The following is a 26006-nucleotide window of genomic DNA, read 5'->3' as shown; positions in this document are numbered from 1 at the left end:
TAGATAATACTCATCTCTGAGTGCCATTAATCTTTAAAACTGGAACAATAAGTGAAAACACTGCAGGGCATATGAAGCAAGGTGTGATTCACATCTGCTCCTCCATGGCCGCTGCCTGATTTATTGGCACAAGGCAACTTTCCTGCACTGTTTCAACAGAGCTGCATTACATAACACCATGGACTGCCTTGCTTTGCCTGCCTTTCCAATCAGTGTCTCCTCAGAGTTTTTAATGATCTGCTATCAATTTTTGGGACAGCTCAGGAACAGAGTAGGTGAGTCCCCCCAAAGCCATGACTCTCTCCCAGGTGCTGGCCTCTTCAGAGATGCCTCTTTCTCTTTGGCCATGGTACCCACCATGGCAGCAGGGACGGTTCCCCAGCCCTGGGTGCACTTTTGGAGCAGGGCAGGAGGGGCTCCCAGTGCCCAGGCTACTCTGTGTCCCACAGACAAGGGGATGGGGTCCCCTTTTCATCCCTGCTGGAGCAGATGCTTGCTGGTGCACCCCTGAGAAGCACTTGGGGTACCTGTCCTCTCCCTGCACTGCATAGACACTCTCTCTCTAAGCCAGAGCTCTCCAGCTTCTCTGCCACTCAGACATGCATCTATCTCACCTTTGATGCCTTTCATTTTCAAATAGCTCTCTCTGGGATTTACTTTCTTTTATTTAAATTGTGGATTTGCTGAAGTGACCTTTTAGCTGACTCTGAGGAGAGGTGGGCAGCTGCTTCCCCTGCAGTCCCAGGAAGACTGCTGACCCTGTGGCTTCGAACAAGTTCAAAGCATCGCTTGCCTTTTGACCATACCCCTCAATAGTGCCTTTGCACGGATTTTATTCCCACACTCCTGAAAAGACATCATCAGAGACATTTCCCCTCATGGGCTTTTTAATATTTACAATGATTTTGTGAATAGATAATATATTCCACCTTTATTTTAGCCTTTTTAAAAGCACATGCTCCTTGTGCACTTGGAGGAAGCAGTGGCTGCTTCGTGCCAGCTGCCTTGGAGTGCTGGGAGGACAAACAGGTCTGAGGGGAATGCAGATTGCTCTGAACTCTGTCTGTGCCTGCAGCTCCTGGCAGCATCCTGGGGCAGCCACAGACCTAGGGTGGCCCTGCTGAGTCCCTCGTCTCCTGCTGCAAAAGTCCTTAAAACCTTCCTCCCACTACTGACTAAGCCCAGAGCTGATCATCTTGTTAGCTGGAAGACAAACCAAATGCAAAACAAAATGCTTCTAAAAACTGCCCCACAGATTGCCAGGCATCTTCTAAAGCCTGGCCATGGGCTTAACTATATCAAAATCATATGGATGCTTTCTGTCAAAGCTGTTCTAAACCAGGAAGGCAGCAAGCAGCTTACAACCCAGAAGTGTCATAGATGTACTCGTGAATGCTTGTCCACAATTTTGTTTATTCCAGGCTGCAAGTCCAGGAGGGACTGTCACATCCTGTGTTCTGCATGCTGCCATCCACTGTGCTTCACTCACAGAGCCAAGGCCAAGTCCAGAAGCTCTAGCTGGGTTTTGGCATCTCAGTCCTGGGGAGGATGAACCACAGCAGCCTCAGGAAGGAGGTTCACCCCAGCCCAGGGCTTCCTGATGGCAGAGAAGTGCTGAGGGGAATGATGCCCGGGTGTTCCTGAGAGCCAGACTGTGACCCCTGGGGCACAGGAAGTCAAGACCTCTACGGTCCTTGGAATTTTCACTCGGACATAAACTTCTTCCTTGCATCAAACTTGGTGAACATAAACTACAGGCACATGTGAGCAGAGCAGAGCCAGAAATGTCAATGGAGGCTTCAGGGCACCTGCACTGCACTCCATGTTGGGTGAGAGGCCCCTGGGCAAGGTGCAACCTCCTGCTGCAATAAAACACATCAGGACACAAGTTCTTTAGGGCAACAATCCTTCTTAACCTTCGGAGAAGACAGGACTGGTGCTAAGGCTGAGGGTCAGGGATATCCTCAGGGTGAGGCCAGGCTAGGGGGGGCTGGCCTGAGGTAGCCCCTGAGGTGGGCCAGCCATGGAAAGGCTGGTGGGGCACACAGCTGTGCAGAGGGGCACATTTTTTCAGTCCATGTTGCCCTAACAAACAAATGTCCCAGGATGCAGACAATAATGTTTTTATGAGACTCTAAATTCTAAACTCAAATGGTCTTTGTAGTGGACTAATAGCCAACACGTGGCCCCTCGTCTCATGCTGAACTTTTGTGGTCCTACAGGGGTAGAAAAGGCCCTGGTGAGCATTTACACTGAGCACTTTGTTCTCACAGATTTGTAGAGCAAAGAGAATAATGTATTGAGACTCTCATCCCGTGCCAGTTTGGCTTCATTTGTCCTTCTGAACTTGCCCTGAGAGATAATGTTTCCTTCTAATCTGCTGCCGTCCACCTACAGCAGGGACCCAGTGAATAATTCTCCCAAACAAGCCTTTATTCTTACAACTCTGCCTGGCCCTAACCCTTTCTCCCCCTTACAGAGTAATTGTTGTGCTCATTACATGCTAATAGCCCGCGCTGTGTTCCAGCCCACACTGGCTGTGGCCACACAAACGGGGCTCAGGCTGTGCTGCTTTCGGATAATGCTGCTCTTTTGGTGTTATTAGAAGGAATGTGCCAGGCCTCCAAGCACCAGGCACGCTCACTCCCAGCCCTCAGAACATGAGCTGGGCTCAGCAGCTCCACAGAAACCAGAACACCCTCCAAGGAGTAAGGCTTTTCTTTCCACACATGATAATAAATGACTGTTACCCTCCTATGGGAAGAAGGCACAAGGAAGAGGAAACAAGACTCCAGTTAACGAGACAAATATGTTCTATTCTTTTCTGTTCAGGTGCTTATGTCACCCTTTCACAATGATATTTTCATAAGCCTTTGTAAGCTCTACAAATTGCCCTTTATATCTGCAGGAGAAGGGAAGCTCCAGGGGATGAGCAATGTACACACTGAATGCACAAGAAACCCATTATCTAGCATGCTTCTGGAAATCACTCTCTAGGGGTATGTGGAATGGGTGTCCCTCTAAAAATACCCACGGGACAGATATTAGTAATATTAGCACTGCCTTCATGGTGCCTTTCAATGGGACAAAACTAAACTGAGGTCAGACCCTGTGGTCAGGCGCTGACAGGCGGCTTTGTTCCTTTGTTCCTAACCCTGCTCCTGAGCTTAGGAAATGGCCAAGGGTCACCCTCTGATACCTCCCAGAAGGCTGAAGAGAGGAAAACCTTCACTACTGGCCGAAACCTTGGAGTTGGCTGACACATTCCTGTATGGAGGGGAGGCTGAAGCAACTGTTACTGCCAAGTGATGAGTTCCTTCTGACTGACACCTGCATCCCCATGAGGGTGTCACAGGGCCTGTGCCAGCTCCCAGGTGTGGCACACGGACAGGGTGAACACCTGCAGGTGTGTGTGAGCACATATGTATGCATGTGAGTGTGTTCAGGAGCACGCATGCACAGATATGTGTGCTGAATGCAAGCTGTGTGGGCTGGTCCCAAACTAGTCTATGCATGGCAGTGGGGGTTTCTCTCCAGGAAATGTAAGAAAAAAACCTCTCTCACATGCAGGTTCACACAGAGCGTGTATGTGCAGAACCAGGCAAGTATCTGCTGTACATATTCACCCCCAGTGTGGGGACAAACCTCTCACAGCTCAAAGCAGTGGAAAAACCAAAAAGGCACTGAGAGAGGCTCAACTTCCCTAACCTGTGCTCAGGATTATGCAGCACAGCCTCTGCACATCCCTCCCTGTCCCAAGCCTTTCCCCTGCCATCCCCACGGCTCAGCCCCTGCCCTGTTCCCAGGGCTCCTGAGCTCACAGCTGCCCAGCCAGAGCACAGCACCCTCGCTTAGGACAGCGTGTTCTGAGAGAGCAGGAGCTCAGAAAACCTGAGCAGGAACAGCAGCGTATCATGAGCCTGGGCTGCTGCCAAATTCCTCTGCACCCACTGCCTCTATTAAACGCGTCAATCATTTCTTGGCAATCCAAGCCCCAGAGAAGAGTTGAGAGGCAACTTCAGACAGTTCAGCTGCTTTCATTAAAAGGTGAAAAATACATGCTGAGTAGGAGCTGGGAGCAGGGCTGAGCTCTGCCTGCACAGAGAGTGGGGCTGCCGAACCCTCCCTGCTGGGAAAGGAAAAGTGGCAGCAAACGACAGACCTTCCCATGGTCACAGTCTGTCAGCCTGTGAAAGAAATGCCTCCGATGGCCACTGTTCAAGGACAGTCACAGATCCTCATGTGTGGGTCTTGGTTTTGTTGGGTGCCTGGGAAAGCAGAGACAGAGTGTCAAGGTGCAGGGGATGCAGCAGTGCCCTGCACAGCCATCCTGGTGCAGGTGGGCAGGGGCTGGGGTGATCATCTGCCACTCCTGGGACTGCAGCCACATGCCAGAAGGTTCTGCCTGCAGCCCAGCCACGAGCTACTGCCAGGCAGCACAGGGCTGGACGGGAACTGGCACTGTCTCTGGAGCTGAACCCTGGGTGCTCAGCTCCCCACCCTCAACAAGCTGCAGTGTCCAGGGTGTTGGGTGGGAAGGTGCCCTCACTGCAGTCTGGCACCTGGAGAGCAGTGGGGCTCTTGGGAACAAACAGGAAAAGTCCAGGTGACTCAAATATTCCTGGCACAGGGCACAGCTGGTGCCAGTGTAACAGAGTGGGAGGAACTGCTCTGCTTGGGCCACTGTGCCTGCTTGGCCCCAACCTGGGGCTCATGAGAGCCACTGCATGCCCGTGATGCTCCTACACAGGCAGCTCTTGCTGTCTCCTTGCCTGCTGCTCCGCTCCTTCCCTTTGCTTTTGCCTTTGTCTCCTCACGTAATTGCTTTGATCTTCACTCCAGGGGCTCACTGTTAAAAATTAATGTTTCATGGATGTTGCTGCCCATGGCTTGAAAAATGGCTTTTCTTCCCCAGGTGGTGGCTTGCACCAGCTCCTGAAGGACTGTTCTGCTCCACGTTAAACAGATGGGCAAAAACCTCTTGGGCTCCTCATTCCTCAGTTCAGGGCACGACAGGATGGTGAAGCTGTGACCACATCATGGTGCCCAGGCCATTCTGGCAGGCTTTGCCAGTCCCCCGAGCAGCCCTGCCCTCCTGTCCGGGCTCTACCAGCCGTGCCTGCTCCACCAGGGCTCACCTCTGCTGTTTCCTCTGCATCAGCGAGAAGGGGGCTGTGGGCGGGCCTGGGGGCTCATTCCCCTGTGATTGGCAGAAGGGCTGGTGCCAGGTGAAGTGTGCTGTGCCCTTCATGCCCTCTTGACAGGGCTTTCTCCTTGGGTTTCTCTACACCCGTGTGCCAGCAGCCAGTAGAGAGCACTGGTTCTCTGAGCTGGTGACAGAGACATGAACAGCAGTGATTCCCCAGGAGTACCAGCACCCTTGTCTCGCCTCACAGACAGCCTTGCCTTGTGGTGCCAGGGGGTGCCAGGGGTTCTGTCCCATCTCTCTGGTCCCTCTCTGCTCAGTGCACTGCCTTGGCCAGGTGCTGAGCCGAAGGCAGCCTCGAGGGAGCACAGCCTGGGAACGGTCCTGTGTCCTGTCCTGCTGGGTGTTTTGGGAGGGAAGGGATGCAGTGCCCGGGGCAGCGGGGTGGGTGCAGCAGGAAGTCAGGCTTGCCGAGCTGGGTGTGTAGCATGTGGGGATGCTTGTCTGGGCTCCCAAAGCATTTTCCAAACACTTTAATTATAGTGATTTATATGGCAAAACTGTGGGGGCGAGAGCTTGGGAAAGGCATTAGCAGGTTTGTTCTGAGGACTCTAATCAGAGGTAGGTGATGGGAGAGGGAGGGTAGAGCACTAGGGTTGTACCTTGAACTGTAGCGTCAGGACAGGTTTGAAGGATGCAAAACCTCCCAGCTGTGCCAGGCATGTGCTGAGGGCATCCCTGAGGCCTTGGTGCATTATGTGCTTCTTCCTTATGTGCCTTGGCATCAGGAGTACCACCAGACATGCTGTGCCTGTCCCCTGCACTGTTCCTGAGCCCAGGTCTGTTGCACTGGGGCATCTTGTTCCCCCACCCACCGTTTTCAGCCCAGCTGAGACCAGTGAGGCTGCAGCCAGCCCCACACACTGCCCTGGCACTGCCTGCGCATCACCCATGGCAGTGGAGCAGGTACATGAGGCCACAAGTGAACGTGGCACATGAACATCTTTACTACAGCCACCAGAAAATGATTCAACAGCAACTCAGTATTCCTCTTGGTGCTACCTTGAAAATTAATAACCTTGGCTGATCTCGTTTTGTAAAACGCTGTTCCCCAATCCCCCCACGTCGCACACACACACGCTCACACACACACACAGAGTTTCCTGCAGCCCCAGCAGACAAAGAGCCCCTGGTTTCTGCAGAGACAACAGCTCCCCGAGCCCAGGAGCCCAGCAGTTGTGGGAACACTCCAGGACAGCTGCGCTTGCTTTGAAACCTCAGCCTGGCTCGCTCCGAGGAGACTGTCACTCCTACAGAGTCCTAATTGCACCGGGGGAAGCGAGAGAAATCTCGGGCTGCTGTGATGGCTGGTGGCACCAGCCTGGCCCCGGGCACAGCGTGGGGCTGCAGAGCCGAGCTGTGCTGATCAGTGGTGTGGGGATGCAGCGCTGGCTCTGACCCCTCTGAGCCCCCACGGGCTGCAGCCCTGGCAGCGTGGCCACAGCACACGTCACCCCTGCTGCAATCTTACTTTTTGGCCTGCTTTCTGATAAACAACCTTTTCCTGTCCTTTTTGACAGTGATGTTTATTGATGTCTGAAATCCCTCACAGCCAGGTCTGGCCTCAGAGAGCCGAGGTGCCCCCGTGCAGGGCTGCGGAGCAGGGGGAGAGCGGCAGAGCCAGCTCCGCTTCTCTAAGTTGCCCACAGCCTCCCTGAAACACTCGCTCCCAGATGTGTGAAAACAGTGCTTTAAAAACAGTACTTTGGCCTCCTGGGGTGGCTGCTCCAGCCAGCCCCACCTCGGGCTCGTCCCCTCTCCTGGGAGCCCCAGTAGAAGAGGGTTCACCAGATCACACCCCACCTCCCACCCAGGGGGACACAAACCCTTCTGCCCTACCTGGGAAGAATGTGCTGATTAAGGGCTAAGCAATCACTGCTGTACCCATAGGCTCACGTTATCACTTAATTGAATCCAATTGATTGAGAAGCTAAAAGCAGCCCTGGCTTAGAGCACTGCAGATGGTGCCTGGGAGCAGGGCAGTACACTGAACCCTTAAAAGCATTGGCATCAAGGGCAGGCACAGGCTTGCTTTCCTAAACTGTCTCACACATTGTTATGGTGACTGGGAACCAGCAGCAAGGCAGTTCAAGGGGATATTATTTATCATTCTTCAAGTCTGCACAACCAACCTCTTATTCTTGCCCCTCTGCCCTCAGTGGGCAGACTCTGCTCCCACAGAGATTTCAGGGGAAGGAAGTGTGCATCTGCAGGGTGATGTGGGGGCAGCCTGGCTCTTAAGTGGTCTAACCACGAGCCCACACTGCTGGGAACGCAGCCCAGAAGACCTGCTGCCCAAACACAAGCTTGTGTGTGTGAGCAGCTGCATCCAAGGCTGCTTGTGAACCTGTGTCCCCCCAAGCAGAGCTGGGGATGGGAAGATCCAGCAGCAGCCCTGTCACAGCTGTCCCCTATGAAGGAAAGAGTGCAGGCACTGAGATCCCCCAAGGCACAGAAAAGACAGGGAGAGAAGCAATGGGCACCTGCACCTTTCCCAGTGCCTGAGCTCAGAGCAGGCAGGGGAGCCAATGCTTCCTTAGCACCCAGATGAAAACCCCTGGGTGCAGATGCCACACAACTTTGACTGAGGCTGCTGGGGCGTCTCCACACCAAATAACAGCATGAGCTCCACAAACTACACTTCAGTTGTGATCCTGACCATGGGACATCACAGGGGTTGGGGATCTCTCCTGGCACTCTGTTTACAACACCACTGCCCAGGCACAGTCAGCCTTGGCACACCTTGTGCTGGTCTTTCTGATTGAGTTGCATTTCCCAGGCGTTCAGCACTGGCATCCCTGCAAAAGGCAGTGCATACTTTATTAACTATGCTACTTTCTTGTCCACTAATTAAAATCAAATTATATCTGATGCACACTGCATACTTTGCAGTGAAAGCAACCTGCTTTCCCAATCTGCTCTCTGAAGCAATTTATTTAGCCCGCTGAGCTGAAAAAAGTGCAGCCCTGCAAAGACCCCAGGGGTGCTGAGGACCCAGCTGGCTGGAACCTTTCCTGGGCTCAAGTTTTTGGTGTCATTCCAGGCTGGGGGCCCCAGGGCTGAGGGGAAGAGCATGGGGAAAGTGATCCCAAGGGAACCGAGCCCAGCTGATGGCACACAGTGCAGCCCATGGGAAGGTGAGCAGCAGCAGTCACCCGTGCCCTGGGCTCCATTTTGGGTCCATCTGTCTCCTCTGCCGTGAGCCTGGGCACCAGCACATGACACCAGCATGTCTGACTGCTTGGGCAGCAGGGGAGAACAATTTTCCTTTGAGTGTGTTTTGGCTCCATACAGATCCAGTCCCTGCTGAGAGCACAGTGTGATGGGCATGGGGAGCACAGACCCAGAGCAGCCCCCTTGCCAGAGGGGCTCACTCTCCATGCAGGAGACATCCATGAATGCCTCAGGCCCTGTAGCTCAGCAGGGCCTGGGACAATCCAGTCCCTCTGCCTGGCAGGCACTGGCAGGTTCTTTTGCCCACATGCACTAAAATGCAGGTAGTGGGTCCCCAGAAAACAGCATAAGGCTCAGCATGGAGCAAGTGACAGTAAAGGGCCTCAGGAGAGAGGGGCCAGCCCCTGCCCCATGTCCCCTCAATGAAGCCATTACACTTGGATTTTTTTCCTTAGGGAAAGGGTAGAGTTTTTGCAAAAAGACAAGACTTCCCCTGTGGCCCTTGTGCTGGTGCTGGCAGGAGCCACGTTTGGAGTAATACATCATCAATGGAAGGTATCTAATGATGTATTGCCCTAATACATCACCATAGCAACAGTGCTCTAATGATGTATTATTCTAATGTGTTACCCAAGTGCCCGTTCCTCTGGATGATGTATGGTTGGGATGGCTGTGCTCTGCCAAGCCCAAATGCAGCACAGCTCTCCTGACTGCCAAGCACCTCTTGAAGCAGTGCCTGCCACCACACTGGTTGTTTGCTCCCACCTTTGGGTCCATCCTCAGGCAGAGGCGCTACCTTGGCACCCAAGGGTGGGTGAGTTCTGAACTTGGTGAACATCACGGTTCTCTGGTAACACACACCTGGGCTACCACCACCACTGTCCCTTTCCTTCCCTTCCTGCAGATGAGGTACAGTGTCTCACTTGTGGGAATCTGAAAAGACAATTTGAAAAGCATTCCTTCCCTGGCATTTGGAAAGTCCAGAAGGGGAAGTGACAGGCTGTTTTGTGCATTTCTCCAGCCCCTTCCAAGGTATTGAGGCCACACAGCGCCCTGGGCTTGCTCATTAACAATGAAAATACCAGCTGGAATTCTCCTGCTGCCTGTGACAGGGACAGCATTGTTTCCAATTCACACTATCTTTTTGACCATTCAAATGCCATTAATTCAGTCACCCCAATGCGTAGGACAGTTATCTGAAATGTTTTCCCAAACAACTTAGTGACTATAGAGCAACAATTCATGGAATTGCTTGGGGACATCTGTGCAAAGCAACGCTCAGTAGAGAGCTGTGGCCAGCTGAATGCTCCCTGTGTGGACCCCAGATTCCAGAGAGGAGCAGGGAAGCTGGCAGACAGAAAGACTGAATGAATGGCAGGAGAAATCATTTCATCTATGCAAATCCATGCCAAGCTCTCAGTGCAGCTGCTGTCAGTGGGAGAGCTCTGCCCCCCTGGACTGACATGGAAGAAGATTTTATTGTGCACCAAGATGCTCCCTCTGCTAGATGAGCAGCCACTGGTGTCCCCTGTGGCCACCACAAGCATCTGGGTGAATCCTCTGTGGCAGAAGCAGTGCCCAGTGTGGGTTCTGAGAGACAGCACTCACTGTCCCTCTGTTCTGAGATTCCTTAGGAGCCCCTAGAGAGTGGAAGCAACTTCCACCCTAAAGGTAGTGGGACCTATGCCTTATTCCTTCACAGAGGAGCAGCAGCACTGCCCGTATCAATACAAGCCCTGGCACAGGGTGCCCAGGGCAGAGGTGGAGTCACCATCCCTGGAGGCTACGAGGGCAATGCCAGCTGGAGTTCTGCTGGCTCTCACTTCTGCCACAGCAGCCCCATTCCTGGGTCAGGAGACCAGCTGGGGAACTATCATCCAGGTCTCTGTAAAATACCTGGAGCTGAGGGAACAAGGTGCTTCAGAGACTCAAACTAGTGACACTGCAGAGTGGGGGGCCCCTAGCACAGACCAGAGCCCCAGCCTCGACCAGAACTTGAGGAGACATTGAGCCAGGGCTGTGTCAGACTGTCCCTCAGCTGTGGGTGTGAGTGGTGAGGGAGGCAGGAGGACTCCCCTCCCTGGGCTGCCTCTGTGATGTTCCTGTGCTGCACCTGGGCAGAATCCAATCATCTCTCAACATTTCAGGGGAGCAGCAGTGACAAATTACAGGATGTGCAGCAGGGAAAAAAAAGTGAAACAGAGTGACCAGAGGAGGAATGATTGTATTATCAATAATGTTTCCAATAGCTGATGGATGAGGACACCCAAATGATTTTTAAGGTTTCAGTAGAAACCCTCCAAATGGCAGCACAAAGGCAAAGTGTGTATTAATCCAGGGCCTCCTGAGAAAATCCTCCAGGGATGTGCACAGCCATGCCAGGCACAGGCAGAGGATGTGCTCAGCATCATGCAGCCGATTTAACAGCAGACGAGACAGGACCTTATCCTTGTTCCTGCAGAGACAGGAGTGATCCTCAGAGCACTCCAAGAGGGACGAACAGACAGACATGTTTCTCAGTGGGACTCCTCCAAAATGCTGAGGTTTTCCCCCCTGCTTCCCTCCCCAGGGCTCAGTGCAAATGTCTCCTAAACAGGTCTGGAAACAAACAGCTTTTCAAAGGCTGCCTCAAAAGCCCTCTGCTTTCACCAAAACGAAGAGTAGGGAACACCAAGAAAAAGAACCCCTCCTAATTCTTTGGGGAACTGAATTTGCAGAAGAGGCATTCTGTTTTAAAGAGAAACAAACATTCCCCTCAAAAGGCAGGCACAGACAGCCCTTCCCCTGGGCATGGTGGGACATACAGCTGATGGCTCTGGGGTGCCGTATGTCCAGCACAGCCTTGGAAATGTTGTTGTGCTGGAAACTATCACACAACATCAATGTGTGTCAAGAACTGGCAAGTCTCCAGACTGGGGTTTCAAGGGATAATTTATAGATTGAATTTTAATGATTATTATTGTTGTTATCTCCAAAGGCTGTGCTGACTTCACGCTGCTGCCCATTGCATATCTTGATTTTTATTTTTTTTTACCCCTATAACAAGAAGAATGGACAATTCCAGCACAGGTGATGAGTCAGGAAGCCAGCTGAAGGCATATGGGAAGAGGTGATCCCCTCTGTGCCTATGTTAGCCCTTTCCCAAACTCTGCTGCTTCCAACACTTGCTGAGATGGGTTTGTTGTTTCTGTCTTTTCTTTCTGCAAACTGTCTGTCCCAGCTGTGGTACTCAGAGGTCACGAGCAGGCATCAAGGGGATCTTTAATAGCATAAATATTTTAGCTCCATAGGGAAAGAGGTATGGAGGGGAAACACTGTAATTTCTCCAGCCCTGCGCTGCCCTCAGAGCTGTGATGCAGCACTGCCCTTGAAGTTTTTTTGTGCGAAACATCAGTTCATGGAGCAGCAGCTCACCTGAGCACACCTGTCGAGGGTGCCCCAGCAGCACAGCCTGGCCCTGGCAGTGCCCCCCTGCAGCCCTGGGGGGACACTGCCCTCCCCAGGGGCAGGTTGGCCCCAGGGGCCACTCACGATGCGCCACAGCCCACCATGATTTATGTGGCACTTGTACAATTGATGTGCTTTGTGCCTGGGGACAGTTAAATGGTAGCTCTGTCATTAGTTTAAGCAGAGGTTAAAGGTGATCAATAACAAGGGTTTCATGCCCAATTGATCACACCTTGCTATTTATTTCTGCCTTTTGCTTTCCATTCCATGGTGCTTTTAGAAATAGTAATTAAAGACATAACAAGTGTTCCACTGGGCAGAATATCAAACATTCCAGGTATTGATTCAATTCTCTCCCTCTTAATGACACTGACCTGTGCCTGTCGCCAACACCTTCAAGGCTGGACCAACCTCTAAGGTTGCCCCCCAAGCCAGGGTTGGGGAGGAGAGAGCTCTCCTCAAGGCAGAACCAGCAGAGCCCCAGGCAGAAGGTGGAGAACTGCTCAGTGCTCTGGGACAGGCAGCTTTCAGCTGTCAGGTCCAAGCTGCTCCCTGTGTCCAAATGGTTGCTGCATCCTGTGACCTGCAGTGCAGGCCTGGACTCATCGATGGGAGAACTGTGGGGGGATGACAAGGGAAGCAACATGTGAGGTCAGGTTTGGCAAGTTTTAATCCCTTTGCTCCCAAATGCTCTGACACCTGAGCCCATGCCAAGGCATGGGAAAAGATGTGATGAAAACCATCCTGAACGCTGAGTATTCACGAGCTCCTGGCAATCCCAGCTCTGCTGAGGGCACTAAGGCACAAGGGACACGGACCTTCGTCCTAAAGAAGAGAAATTCCGCGTTGTATCCTGACCCTTACCTGGCAGGGCTGAGGGCAGGGGACAATATCCGGCCACCCTGGCAAGTTGGTGCTCCTCCACACAGCTCTGCCAGATTCACACCAGGGGCCATGTGCACAAAAATAGCCCGTGCTGCTGCAAGTCTGTGGGAACTGCAGAGACCTGCTCGGCTGTGCTTGCCGGCAAAGGATGGAGATCCGCAGCTCCCACAGACCATCACCCACAGCACTCATCCTCAACACACAGAGCAGCCTGTCCCGCTCTCCACACCCCTGGGCAGCAGGGACAGGAGCACTTTTCCCAGACCAGGAACACACCCATAGACTGAGCAGCAAGAGGGGTGAGCAGAGGAGCAGCCCTCGGTCCCTGCAGCACACACAGCTCTGCCTGCACCACCGAGCCTGGCACACAGGAATGTTCTTCCCGCCAGCGAGACAGAGAAATCCCTCTGCATCCCTCACTGTGTGCACAGGCAGCATCTCACACTGCTGCAGCTCTTTTTGCTGAGGTCCCTCAACAATCCATGCAAATTAACCCTTGCAACTTAAGGAAAGATTTATGACATCACTTCAAGAGATGTAAAAACACCGGGGAAAAAAACCCAAAACAATTCTCATAGTCCTCAAGAAAATTAATATGGGACCTGGGAGTAAAATTCAGGAGCTCTGGTAGGATTTTAGAGGAAAGTCTCCATTGTAGCACATCTGATAAATGCCCTCATGCACTTCAGTTCCCTGCTGCTCACCCGTCTGGGTTTTTTTTTTGTCTGTCACTAGGTTAGTCTTAAACATGATTAAAAAATAATCTCCAATTTAAAACTTATTATATATTAAAAAAAATCCTCAAAACATAAAGACATCTGATGTAATGGTCTGACTATTTAAAACCAGTCCTGCAAATGTGTACATTCATTTTCCAAAGTTTTGTCTGGCTACAGATTTATGATTCAGCATAATCTTGAAGTCGCACAGCCTTTTGTGTGAAAGGTACTACACAGCGAGCTCCAGGTGATGAAAAAAGGACAAATTTCCACAGAAAAAAAACAAACCCAAAGAAACCCAACAAACAACAGTGAAATAAGATGATGTCTATTTGCCCACTGGCTGTCTCATACCTTCTACAGATCCCAGAGTGCAGAGCAGGCATTTCCACAGGGGACCTGACCACTCCTGTGTATATATGTGACATTTGCAGGAAGATTTCTGTGCATTTGTTCATTCATTTACTTTGAAGGATGCAGCTGTTTGAGGTGCAGCTCCTGAGAGAGCCGAGTGGCTTCCATGAGCCATCCAGCTTCCTCAAACATGCTGACAGAGGAGCCAGCTTGGACACACTCTGGAGGAAATACTGTTCTGTGGCTGTGGTGACTGCTGAGCATTTTGGCCCTAGAGAATCTGGCAGTGATGGAAAGCAGATTGCCCCTGTGGAGCTGAGAGAAGCCAATCTCCAGGAGGAAACAGAGCCTGGGTGCTGGTGGTGCTCCACAGATGCCTCAATCAGGCAGAATGCTCCAGAAGAAATGTAGGAGAGAGTAAAATAAAGAAATGCCTTTAAAGTTTGGCATGAACAGCATTCTTCATTGCAGCAAGTACTCTCAGCAGTGTACGAGCCACGGTACCCATGTAACCAGAACACCTTTGCAAGACTTACAAGAAATAACACTTGATCTGCCCAACACCAAAAATAATGTGATATCAAGGAACATGAAATATTCATGAGGCCTGATCCAACATGCACATTAGACCTTGTGTACAGCATCATATGCTTTAACACTGCCTTTGCAACCTTGTAATCCCCACACACGGCATGGTCGCTGGGTCTTGTTAGTTCAAACGGAAAGCAGGGGGGACTTCTACAGGCAGAGCTTCCTTGGAAAACTCAGCAGAACACCTGAGGAAGTGCAGTTGGCTGTACCTCTAGTGCTTTGCCCATGCAAGAGCTGTGTGTGCACACATGCACACCTACACTCACAACAAATCACAAGAGGGAGCGAAGCTGAACATCCATAAATCAGCTCAGCAATGTGCAGTGGGGGTTCACATGAGAGACTTTAACGAGCTCCTTGCCTGTGTTTTTCCTCTGTAGGCACATACATATAAAACAGGGATGCTGCTACTCAGAGCTGGTGTAAGCCTGGAGAAAACCTGCTCCTTGGAGCTTCTCTCATTTCAGGAAGGTGTGTTGGGCCAGGTCTTCCTGAGCAGCAATATAAAGCCCAGCAGGACCAGACACTGTCATCTATGGACATTTAGCAGCAGTTAAAAGCCAGAGCATCCCCCAGCCCACCTCAGCTTTCTCCTGCCCCTGTCTGGGCTGATCTGTGCCCAGAGTAAAGGGAGCAGCAGCCCACAGGAACCACGTGCCCATCCTCAGCACACAAGGACCAGCTCCAAGTCACCAGCCAGGATGTGCTCCTTTCAAACAACTGTAAGAAAAATACAAGGCAGCTAAGGAGGAGCACTTCGAGTTGTGGACTTCTGCCCTGGGGCAGAACCCAAACCTGCTTGCAGTACCTGTGAGATGACAACTCTGAGCTGTCCTGGGTCTGATCCAGCTCCAACCAACCAATGGTAGAATTAGCATAAAAGTCAAATATATGCAAACAACATTAGCATGGAATTAAAAGATTTGCTTAACCAGACGGTACTGAAATCTCTCCTTCTGGAAGACAGAGCAAGCAGGGGAGAGCAGAATTGGGAACAAGACTCCACAGTGTGAACACTGATGCTCCGAATTTTCACATAAAGAGATTATAGCGTTTCAGCTGCTGCTTTAGCTCATTAGGGGACAGTCACATTGTGGCACTGTGATGGGATCAGGCTCCAGCTCTGGCTGGGCAGCAGGCAGAAGAAACCAGATTCAGTGGAAAGTGCAAGATGAACACGGCATCACTAATTACGAGTGACTGTGCCTCATCAGGCAAACTGCTGTGCTGTAGTCAGTTCTGCAGTTGCTCTACAGCAAGCACTCCCCGCTCTTCCAAGTGGCAGCAATAATAGTCTAAGACAAGAAATCTGGAAAGAAGTTGGATACTGCAACAGCACAATCTTTTCCTAAGCACACAGCAAAGCTGAGCAGCAACATCCACCTTTTTAAAAATAAAAGGGGAAGAAGTGGTACCCTGCTGAATATTGTCTGCCTTACAGAAAATGGCAGCGTCCTAAAACTGCCAGTGACCAATTTTTAAGATGACAGCATTTGGGAAGTGTGGCTGCCCTCCCACACACCCGGAGCACACAGGCAGGCTCTCTAACCCAGGAAAGGTGGCACAGCACAGCTTGTGCCCTTCTGTGAGCATGAGAAGAGCTGAGCCCACACCGGGGATGCTTTTGCCTGGCGCCAACCGCCCCAACTGGCCAGAGACCCCTTGCTCACCACCACCAGCCTGAGCTGTGAACTCCAGGTCAGCAGCCAGGCACCAGCCCCTCTGAACTGTGGGCCATGCAAGCAGGTCACCCCAGCCCCTGGTGATGGATGACACGCCGGAGGAGCACCTGCCCCAAGCACGGTGAGCACAGCCCAGTGCCACTGTGGGACTAACCATAGCCTGAATGAAAGAGCAAAAGCTGCTCTGAGGAGCATCTGCTGGGGCCAGGCACTGCTCCTGGGTTAGAGCAAGGATTTCCCATCAGCACAGATCTAAACCCCTCTCACAATGACAATGCACTCAACTCCGATCCCTTATCTACACTTTCTATACTGACTATTCATTTTGTTTGAGCATTGTTAAGTATTTGTACACCTGCTTTTCTTTAATACAGCAACACCACAGTTCTCCCTTCCCTGTGCTTTAGTACTGTTGTAGCAGTATGAGCTCACACTTTTTACCTTAGTGAGAAATAACCAGCTAAAAAAAAGAAAGTCTCCCTCGGGTAATTGCTATTTAATCCCTGACCAGGAAAACTAACAAGTTATTCTAAGAGAGGCAAACCTTTGGGGCATTCGATTTTTAGAACAGCTGGGCACTGCGGCACTGCAGAAATGAGATATACAGAGTATTTTATTTTTGCTGTTCAACAGCACGAAAGAGCAAATGCAGTGGGGCTGCCAGTGCCTTATAGAACCTGACACATCGAACAACCCAAGGGTGCTCGTCCTCCCCAGCACTCACAGCACATCTCATCCATTAGGAGAACGCAATGTGAAAACTGACCCTTCCCTTCTGAGTATAAATCCTGTTTGCCATCCAGGTTAGTTCAGAATGAAGAGGCTACTGAAAAGACTCCTAGTATAGAAAAGCAGCACAATTAATAATTCAATGGTAACAAGAGTTTGTTTTCTTTAAGAAGCAAGGAAATAAAAAAACCCTCTGTTGTTCATTTATGATTTTGTTTCTTCTTCCCTTCTGTCACACAGAAATTCTTAACCAAAGGCTGCAGTTACAGCATCACAAAACACTAAACACAATGGTAAATGTGTGGGGAACACACAAAAGAACAGCTAAGGACAATTTTCAGAGTTGGAAATTAATTAAAATGCCATCATCATACGTTGACTCAAACCCTTGAATCATCATCCTCCTTTACCCTTTTACTGGAAGGTAAAAAGCTACTACTGCATCTGCTCAGCTATTTGGAAATTAGTAAATATTCAGTAAAAACAGCAAAACTTTCTGAATTCAGGATCTCTACAACAGTCCTGCAATTCTGTGCTCTTCTACAAAAACCAGTCTCATTACAAAAGTGGAAGCTGAGCCTGTAACGAAAGCTGTGAAATACAAACTAAACACTGAATTCTCAGATTTCTTATTATGCTCTGCGTGACAAGGGAAGTTATTAATAACCTGACCCACAGCATCTGCTAGCTTGTTTGTACCACAAAGTGAAGCATTTCTTTACAGAGTACTTGGTGAAATAACTGCTCAAAGTGACTTTATTTTAAAATCTCAAAAATTACTTTACTAGAATTTTGAATGAGAACTTGATAGTCTTATTTAGCCAATGTAGAATAGCTACATTTTAAGAGACACTGAGAATGCAGTTAAGTTATAACATTATCAATGGCAAATGCATCATTGCTTAGACGAATAATATTCACCCCCACCCAAGGCACACAATGCAACAAAATCAAACCACAGTGAAGAATTTAAGTATAAATTTTTAAGAGTGAGTTACATATGAGATGTTAGAAATTTTTCTATGTATTAAAAAAGTACACACAAATTGCCATGCAGGATGCAGTGCTTTTGCTAGAAAATCCCTTTTAAAGCTGCTGTTTTTACAGCACATAATTTGTACTAAGTGTGGAAACCATCAAGTGCCAGATGTCTTGAGAACTTAGTAAATTCTCTGCCAACTAAAAAGAAAGAATTTGGTCCTTTACTACCAGATTTTGATGAAGTATTTCATCAGTGCAAGAGCTCTGTATGGGCACATATTTCAAAAGTTCTCCCAATACAAAAAACACCGCAGGAATCCAGGAACCTGCAAAGGCAAAACACAATCCCCATATGCGACTTTCCTTGATGCTGCAAGAGAAGGTTTAAAGTAGAGATGAAGGATCATTCTTCCAGGAACTCGGAATGCAAAAACTCAATTTTCAACCTTTCTTGGTATAACCACAAAACATTCGGGCAGGAAACGACGAAAGGGAAAGCTGGTGACAGCAGACAACCCGAGAGCGTGGCTTGACCGGAATCTACTTAGCAACACGGGTGTGCGTGTATTACCTCTGCGATACGCAGGAGGGAAAGTTCCGTGCGGGCTGTTCTCCGCTCACACTGCGGGGAATTACGTTCAGGATCAGGAAAACACCGCGGAAAATGCGCGGAGCAGGACAGGGCAGCAGCTCCGCAAAGCGCGTTACGGGGAGGGCAAACCCCGCTGGTGAGAACCGGGACACCGGGTACACGGGGGACATCGAGAACGGGGCTCCGCGGAGGGCACGGGGGGCTCAGCGGGACCCCCTGAAGGCAACGCCGCCGGCCCCGGGGCCCCGACGGGCGCGCTCCGCTCCTGGCCGGGCGCGCAGCCTGCAAAGACGACACGAGACCGGTTCCTGGGTAAATGGTTTATGTAAGTAATAAAATATTTACTATAACATAAATAGAAACGTACCCTCGCAGTTCTACATTGGTTTTGCAATAAAGAATACAAACAAAAAAACCGAAACCCAAGGGAGATGGGGGACCGGACCGAACCCACCAACGGGAGGGTGCGAGCTCCGCGCACGGTTAGAAATAAATAGAGACGGGCCGGGAAATGGTGTCGAAGCGTCCCCCCGGGGCGGGCCGGGCCTGGCCGGGGGCTCCACCGCCCCCCGGGCCGCGCGAGGAGGGGAATAAATTAGAGATCGCAAACCTTTGGCTACTGCTGCGGCGGCCGCGGCGGCTCCGGCGGGCGAATAAATAGAGCGCGGGGCGCGGAGCGCGGGCGGCCGGGCCAGTCTGAGAATAAATTAAAGCGCGTCCCCCGGGCCGCCCGCGCCCGCCGAGCCGCCGTCGGGGCCGCGGAGGGGCCGGGCAGTCACTGCACAGCGCCGGGCAGCGCGTGGTGCAACGGCGACGTGTCCGCCTGTGCGTAAACGTCCTCCATCGGGGGGTGCGGGACCCCGGCCGGCGTCATCCGCTTCTCCTTCTGCCGCCGGTTGCAGAACCACACCCGCACCACCTCTTTCTCCAGCTGCAGGGAGTCCGCCAGGGAGGTGATCTCGTGCGCCGAGGGCTTGGGGCACTTGAGGAAGTGGTTCTCCAGGGCGCCCTTGACGCCCACCTCGATGGATGTCCGCTTCTTGCGCTTCCTCCCCTGCGCCGCGATCTTGTCCAGGTTGGTGGGACTGCCCGTGCTGGAGTCCGTCTCCTCCAGCCACTTGTTGAGCAGCGGCTTCAGCTTGCACATGTTCTTGAAGCTCAGCTGCAGCGCCTCGAACCGGCAGATGGTGGTCTGCGAGAAGACGTTCCCGTAGAGGGTGCCCAGCGCCAGCCCCACGTCGGCCTGCGTGAAGCCCAGCTTGATCCGCCGCTGCTTGAACTGCTTGGCGAACTGCTCCAGGTCGTCGGAGCTGGGAGCGTCCTCGTCCGACGGCTCGGGCGGCCCCAGCGGCGGCGGCGATGCCGCCAGTTCGTGCCCTCCCGCCTCCTCGGCGCCCAGCGGGTCGCGCAGCCCGTGGTGCAGCGCGGGGGCCGGCGGGCCCAGCATCCCGTTGAGGCTCGCGTAGGGCTGCGCGTAAAGCAGCGGCTGCCCCGACGGCGGGGACATGGGCGGCAGGTGATGCGCTCCGCCCTGCGCCCACCCGCCCGCCGCGCCGCCCGCCGCCGGCTGCGGCACCAGGTGCGGGCGGTGGTGGAAGGCGGCGGCCGACAGCTCTTCACGGGAGCCCGGCGGGCCGCCCTTGGCGTGCTCAGCGGGCGGCAGGTGCGCGCCGCCGCCGCCCCCGCCGCTGCCCCAGTCCGTGCCGGCGCTGGGCAGCCACTGGTGATGCGCCAGCCCCACGGCGTGCCCGGCGGCGGGGGCCAGCCCCTGCAGGTACTCGTGGTGCATCATCTTCTGCACCTCGCGGTACGTGGTGCCCTGGTGCAGGCGGTCGCCGTCCGGGTGCATGAGCGCGGCGGAGCGCGGCAGGTACTGCGCGGCGGCGGCCATGGCGAGTGCGCGGCAACCCCCGCGCCGCGCTTTAGAGCCGCGCGCTGCGCCGGCCCCGCCCCCGCCGCCGCTGCCCATTGGCCCGCCCGCCGCCGCTCCCCGTCGCGATTGGCTGCTGGCGGCGCGCGGAGGGGCCCCCCCCGCGGCGCAGCGGCCGCTGATTGGCGGAAGGCGGTTCATTCATGCCGAGGAGCTGCGGACGGTCCGTGCCCGCCGCGGGACCCTCGGCCCGGGGGGACGGCGGGTGTGTGCGGCCCTTCCGCTGGTCCTGAGCCGCTGTGGTGGCCAAAGACGAGTTGGGGATGTTAAAAAGGCCTGATTGTCAGTCAGGGTAAACTTTTGGTTACGTTTTTGGTGAACTTGGAATCCCCTGGGAAGGTGGGAGTTTCCCTTCCCTAGCGCTCCGAGGGCCAAGGAACGAGGGGGTTTGAGATTGTGTTGGGCATCGCGGGGAATGTGGGTCTTGGGTGCTGCCTCAGAGGCAGCTCTCCGAGCCGGTTTGAGGGTTGGCATAGGATGAAGGGTGGAGAAGTTTGTGGGAAAAGACAATGACAACAAGCAACAGACGTGTCTGGCAGTGCTGGGAGAGACGGAAGGGATGCCTTAATTAAGCCAGCTCCAGACTTCATCTGGGGCTTGAAGCCCAAAGTGAATCAGGGTGGGCACAAGGAACATTAATCACTTCTAAAAATTAATCTTCGTCTCTGTGCTCCATTTGTAAGATGGGAGCAGAGACAGTGACCTTTGCCAAGGGCTTGGGTGAACAATGAACCACCAGATCAATATGTGTACGAGTGTAACATGTCAATGGCCACATGCAGATGCCCTGCGCTCTCCCTGCCTGGGCAGGGTGGCTCGCCCCTCTTAAGGACATTAACTGCAGCCTCCTGAAAGGCTTGTCACTGTGACAAGGTGTGCCACATCCCTTCCCCCTGTGTTGGAGGCACTTTGTCCTTTGGTGCACCAAAGCGCTGGTTTGGACTTGAGTGACTCCAGCCCTACATGCCGAGGCTATGGAGGCAGCACACAGAAGAGCCAGTGTTGGCTTCTGGGCCTTGGGGGGGGGGCGAAGCAGGCTGCTGCAACACCCCACAGCAGTGTGTGTGCAGCACAGTGCCTGCAGTGCCCTCCTGGTGCAGCCACGGGTGCCATGGGCTCTGGTGGATCCAGCCCCTGGAGCTGCAGGGTGCAGGCACTGCCCACACCCACCCTGTGGTCGCCCCGATTTGGCACACACCGACCCCTCTCCTGGTTCTCCCAGCTCCTGGAGCAGCTGGTCGGGTGGGATCACACGAGGCTGGAAGGGTCTGTCTCCTCCTTCCAGGCTTGCAGTGTGTGGGTGGCAACACCCAGCCCGGCAGGAACAGCTCCTGCCCTTCAGCAGCCAAGGGCCAAACCGGCTCAGCCACAGGATCAGTGCTGGTCTTTGGCCAGGGCTCAGCACCCCAGCAGGGACCTGGGGAGCTGCTGGGCCTTGTGTTGCTGAATCACAGAAAGACCAGCTACAAGAGCCACAAGCCTTGCTGCTGACAGGCTCAGCTTTACACTGTCCTTGGGGACAGGTTTAGGATTGAGCATGTGCATTTTTGGCTGTGGAATGATGTGTAATTGGTTCCTTTCACTGAACCCAGTGTCTCTTTTCAGGTATACAGCCCTAGAAAGAGGCTGGACTTTGCAGGACAGATGGGTTCCATGGATCATGGAGCATATTTCATAAGGAGAATAATGTTCTCTTTCTTTTTTTTTTCCTGAGGAATCCTTTGCACACACTGCATACATTTGTAATGAATATACCCCTTTCAGATAATTCAGTGACATGCTGTAAAATATCATACTTGGTTAAGCATTTTCTGCACATTTTTTCTGACCTAGAGTCATTCATGTCAACTGTCCATGATGCAGTGCTACAATATTCAAATTTTTGGTAGCCAATTGCTTTTGATATTTATATCTATTTTAAGGGAATCACAATGAATAAATGTGCCCAGCTCAAACTTTATGCAAAATAAGCTATGTGTAAATCAGTAAATCATTAATAGAATGAATCATTTCCAAAGGCTGAAGACTGGGTTGCATTTCAAACTTTCATCTGTTTTATGTATTTCAGAAGTCACTGAAGGAGAAAACATTGTGTGTGATAACTGAGGTCCCCATCACAAACCATTTGCACAGTACTGTGATTTCTGCTTGATCAAATGAGCTTTGTACACCAAGGCATTTTGCACAGATTGTGCTCTGGGCTTATTCTGCTTGATAAAAGTAAAATTTAAAGACTGGGAACAGCAAACAGCAGAGGAAGATGAGAAATTCCCATTTAACACCTTCCTCAGCAACTCGCAACTCCAGAAGTGAGAGCCAGATGGCAAAGTTCTCTCTCTTATTAAACAACATGAAGTAGGTAAAAGCAAAGGAGGAGGCTGATCATAAGTGAAGAGGACAGGAAGAATTCAGATGCCCATATAAGAACTAACTCCAAGAGCTGGACATGCACATTTGTGTTCCTGGTGTCCCTGTCTCCACTGAGGTCTGGGACTGAGGAGTTGTGCAGCTTGAAACACCCTGCCAGGATTACAGTATATTGAAAGTGTCTTTCCTCTTTTTGTTGTTGTTTTTATTATATGTATTCTTATTTTTGCAGAGCTTTCTCAGAGCTGTATCATCCAGCAAATCCCAGTAGGAGGGCATCCAGGTTTCCTAGCAAAAGCTAGTTCCTTCATTATGCCTTACCAGGGATATTGGCATGCAGTCCATTCCCTCTTCAAGGAATAAACAACCCCATGGGCAATGTTCGATATGATTCATTCTCTGTGTGACTGTGACAGCTTCAAAACCTGCCTAATGCAGCTGGATCTGAGGCCGGTGGGAGGACTGGAATAAGGAGGAGTCTGAGCTGCTGTGTAGGGGCTGCTGGAAATGTAGAGCTGTGCTCCCCCATCAGGGAACAGGAGTTTGTTGTTCCTTGTGGATGGTCTGTGACTCGGGGCCATGTCGTGTCCAGTCATCAAAAACCTGCCTCACATCTGGGTCTCCTACACCAAGTGAACCATCCCCTGCTCATGTCCAGGCCTGTCTCAGGCACCATCCAAAACAACTGGATCAAACATTGGGTCAGGAGGTCTGCACCATTCCTGCAGCAAGGAAAGACACAGCATTACCTGTCAGCTGAAAGGAGGCCAAGAGTCAATTCTTCTCAGAGTAGACTCTGCCTGTAAGTGTGAAACTGCCCTGAGGAGAGGCAGCATTTCCCAGAATTTTTAGCATTTCGTCTAAATGTCCTTCATCTAGGACTAGAGCACAGATAATAAATTTTTACAACTTTTGGGATGGCTGTACCTTCTGGCAGAATCTTATTTTTGCTTTGCTCGTCTAAACTTGCAGAATTCTTAATTTAGTGAGTGACAGTTAACCAGTTAGTGGCTGGGACAACAGTGAATTTAATCATAATGCTGGAGAGGAAGAGAACTAGAGAATGAATAATAGAGAACAGTTAATACAGATGTGCAAGGTATGCTCACTGTGATTAGCTTTAGTCATATACAGTCCTGTAATAATTTGAAAATTGTCCAGGAATATGTTCTCACGAGACCAAAATGAATGCAAAAAATGCTGTTGTGATCTTTTATTGAATCAATGAAATTTAGATTAGAGAGTCCCTAAATTCCTGTTTACACAACAGGCCTTAATGGCTCCAAAGGAAGCACTCAAATGTATTCGACAAATAATCCCTATTTATGAAAGCCCCATAATATGCATTTACATAATCCCCACTTTAAAAAGCTATATCAGCTCTAAAGTTCTTCAGCTCAGAGATACGCCCGAGGGGATTAAAAGTAGCAAACAAAACAAAGGGAAGTAAAATGTACACACACATCCACCAACACGCGCTCCAGCCTTCAGGATTAACACACGCAGGAGGAAGCAGGGATAACCCACCTCCTCCACGTCCAGCAGGGCTTGTGCATGTGCACAGACATGAACACACACACATAAACATCTCTACAAGTGGCTCTGCGTGATTCCGAGCACGTGCGTGGGACCGCAGGGTCTCTGCGTCGGGTCCCTCCTTTCCTTTTCTCACAAATACAGTATTAGTTCATTCAGTATGTCCAGTAAGCCCCCATAGTGAAACAAAAAGTCTGCACTTGTGTTTGGAGGGGCACGTAGCAGCTTTGGAGAGCAGCTGAACTGACATGGAGCTGGTGGATTGTGGTTTATTTGTACCCAAGATGACTGGACGGTCGCTGATATTCTCATGTGATGGATGCGGCATTTTGCTGTCGAGGTGTTGTCCTTGAGATAAGAGGTACGACACGGTATGGATCTGCAACAAGCATGTTAATGTTGCTGAAGAGGTTGAATTAAGAAAAAAAAAAAAGCTGTTCTTCACTGTGGAAAACAAGCTGTCTCTGAAAAGCTGATTATCCAGAAGAGCGAATTTTGGATACTGATTTTTTACCTTCTTTATTTTTACCCTCTCTTTGCAACTACTCCTTGTTTAGGAACAAAATGCTTTGAGTCTTGTCTGGTAAAGCCCCAGTTTTGCAGTTCTGGTGGTTGGGTAAAGTATATATTGGATTCAAAGTAAGAAAGGGAAAATACTGAAGAACTAATATACAGTTTCAGAGAAATGCCTTTGCTCGCTGTACGTTCTGAATTCTGTGTGTGTCTTTTACTTCCAACTCTTTGATTAGCATCTATAATATAAGTGAGAACACAGAAGCACAGAAAACGTTGGTATTTACCCTCAGTGAATGCCAGCATTCAAGTTCTGCGGAGTTTCGTGCGCACAAAACTCATCCTCTCCCGAAGCTCCCGTGTTGCCATCCAGCTCCGGCGCTGCTGCAGGCGCCGCGCACAGAAGGGATTCCTCTGCTTTGCCGGGGATCGGGAAGGATCCAGTGTCCCCTCCTCTCTGTGCCGGCGGGGGCTGAGGCAGTCCCTGCCCGCCTCCCCCGAGGAGCTCTGCTCTCCTTAGCCCGGGGAACTCTCTCTTCTCTCTGCAGAAAAACTCTTCACCTTAAACCCAGACGCATCCCCCGGGTGAGGTCAGGGGGGTAAACAGGAGGGCTCAGCCCCGGACTGCGCCAGCTGCCCGAGGCATTGAGTGTTTCTTCCCAAAATAACACAGACGATCGGTAATTTCATTCTGTGTGTTCCCAGCTCAGTTCCACCTTAACAATGAAGCTTTTAGGTTAAGATTTCCATTTAATGAGGATCTTTAAAGTTTACATAAAACAACCACTTGAATAAATATCCAGTTTAGAACAGATAAGACCTGGGGGTGAGTTTGGCTGGGGTTCAGCAAGAAAGGTTATGCATTCGGCAGATAAAGGTGCCTATGGTTGTGGCGTCACTTGATCTTGTCAATCTAATATCAGCTCAAACATGGAGCAGGAGCAGCCGTTATTTTCCTGGAGTGCAGTAACGGGAATTCAGGAATCACCACACCCACAGCTGGTCAGGCCCAGGAACTCTCCTGTGCTGGCCCCTCACAGTCCCTGCTGGGGAGCAGGGACTGCAGCCAGCACAGCAACTGCAGAGACCTATTGCTGAGGAAGGGAAATTGCACAGAGAATGTTTCATTTTTACATTTTCCAACCATATTTGGTGTGGGACATGTGTGTTCCTTTACTCATCCCACTCCACACTGATTAACAATGCACAGTTCCACAACTGGTCTTTCCGTATTGCCAGACCATGTTTCCCAGGTTGGCTTCCCAAAGTGGGATGTTTTGAGAAATGTACAGATGTAGAA

At 51.4% G+C, this 26006-nt stretch overlaps 1 protein-coding gene across 1 annotated transcript; it reads right to left on the bottom strand.

Moving 5' to 3' along the window:
• Positions 1-18724: 18724 nt before the first annotated feature.
• POU3F1 (POU class 3 homeobox 1) lies at positions 18725-20251 on the bottom strand. Its single transcript, XM_071576783.1, has one exon. The coding sequence runs from the start codon at positions 20249-20251 to the stop codon at positions 19136-19138; it is 1116 nt and encodes a 371-aa protein (XP_071432884.1). The 3' UTR covers positions 18725-19135.
• Positions 20252-26006: the final 5755 nt, after the last annotated feature.

Source organism: Pithys albifrons, chromosome 24, assembly GCF_047495875.1.
Source record: "Pithys albifrons albifrons isolate INPA30051 chromosome 24, PitAlb_v1, whole genome shotgun sequence".
NCBI lineage: Eukaryota > Metazoa > Chordata > Aves > Passeriformes > Thamnophilidae > Pithys > Pithys albifrons.
The sequence above is the reverse complement of the archived record's forward strand: the minus strand, read 5'-3'. Positions and strand labels throughout refer to the sequence as shown.

Coding starts and splice junctions, on each gene's coding strand:
- POU3F1 (XM_071576783.1), bottom strand. CDS start 20,251: ATGGCCGCCGCCGCGCAGTACCTGCCGCGCTCCGCCGCGCTCATGCAC.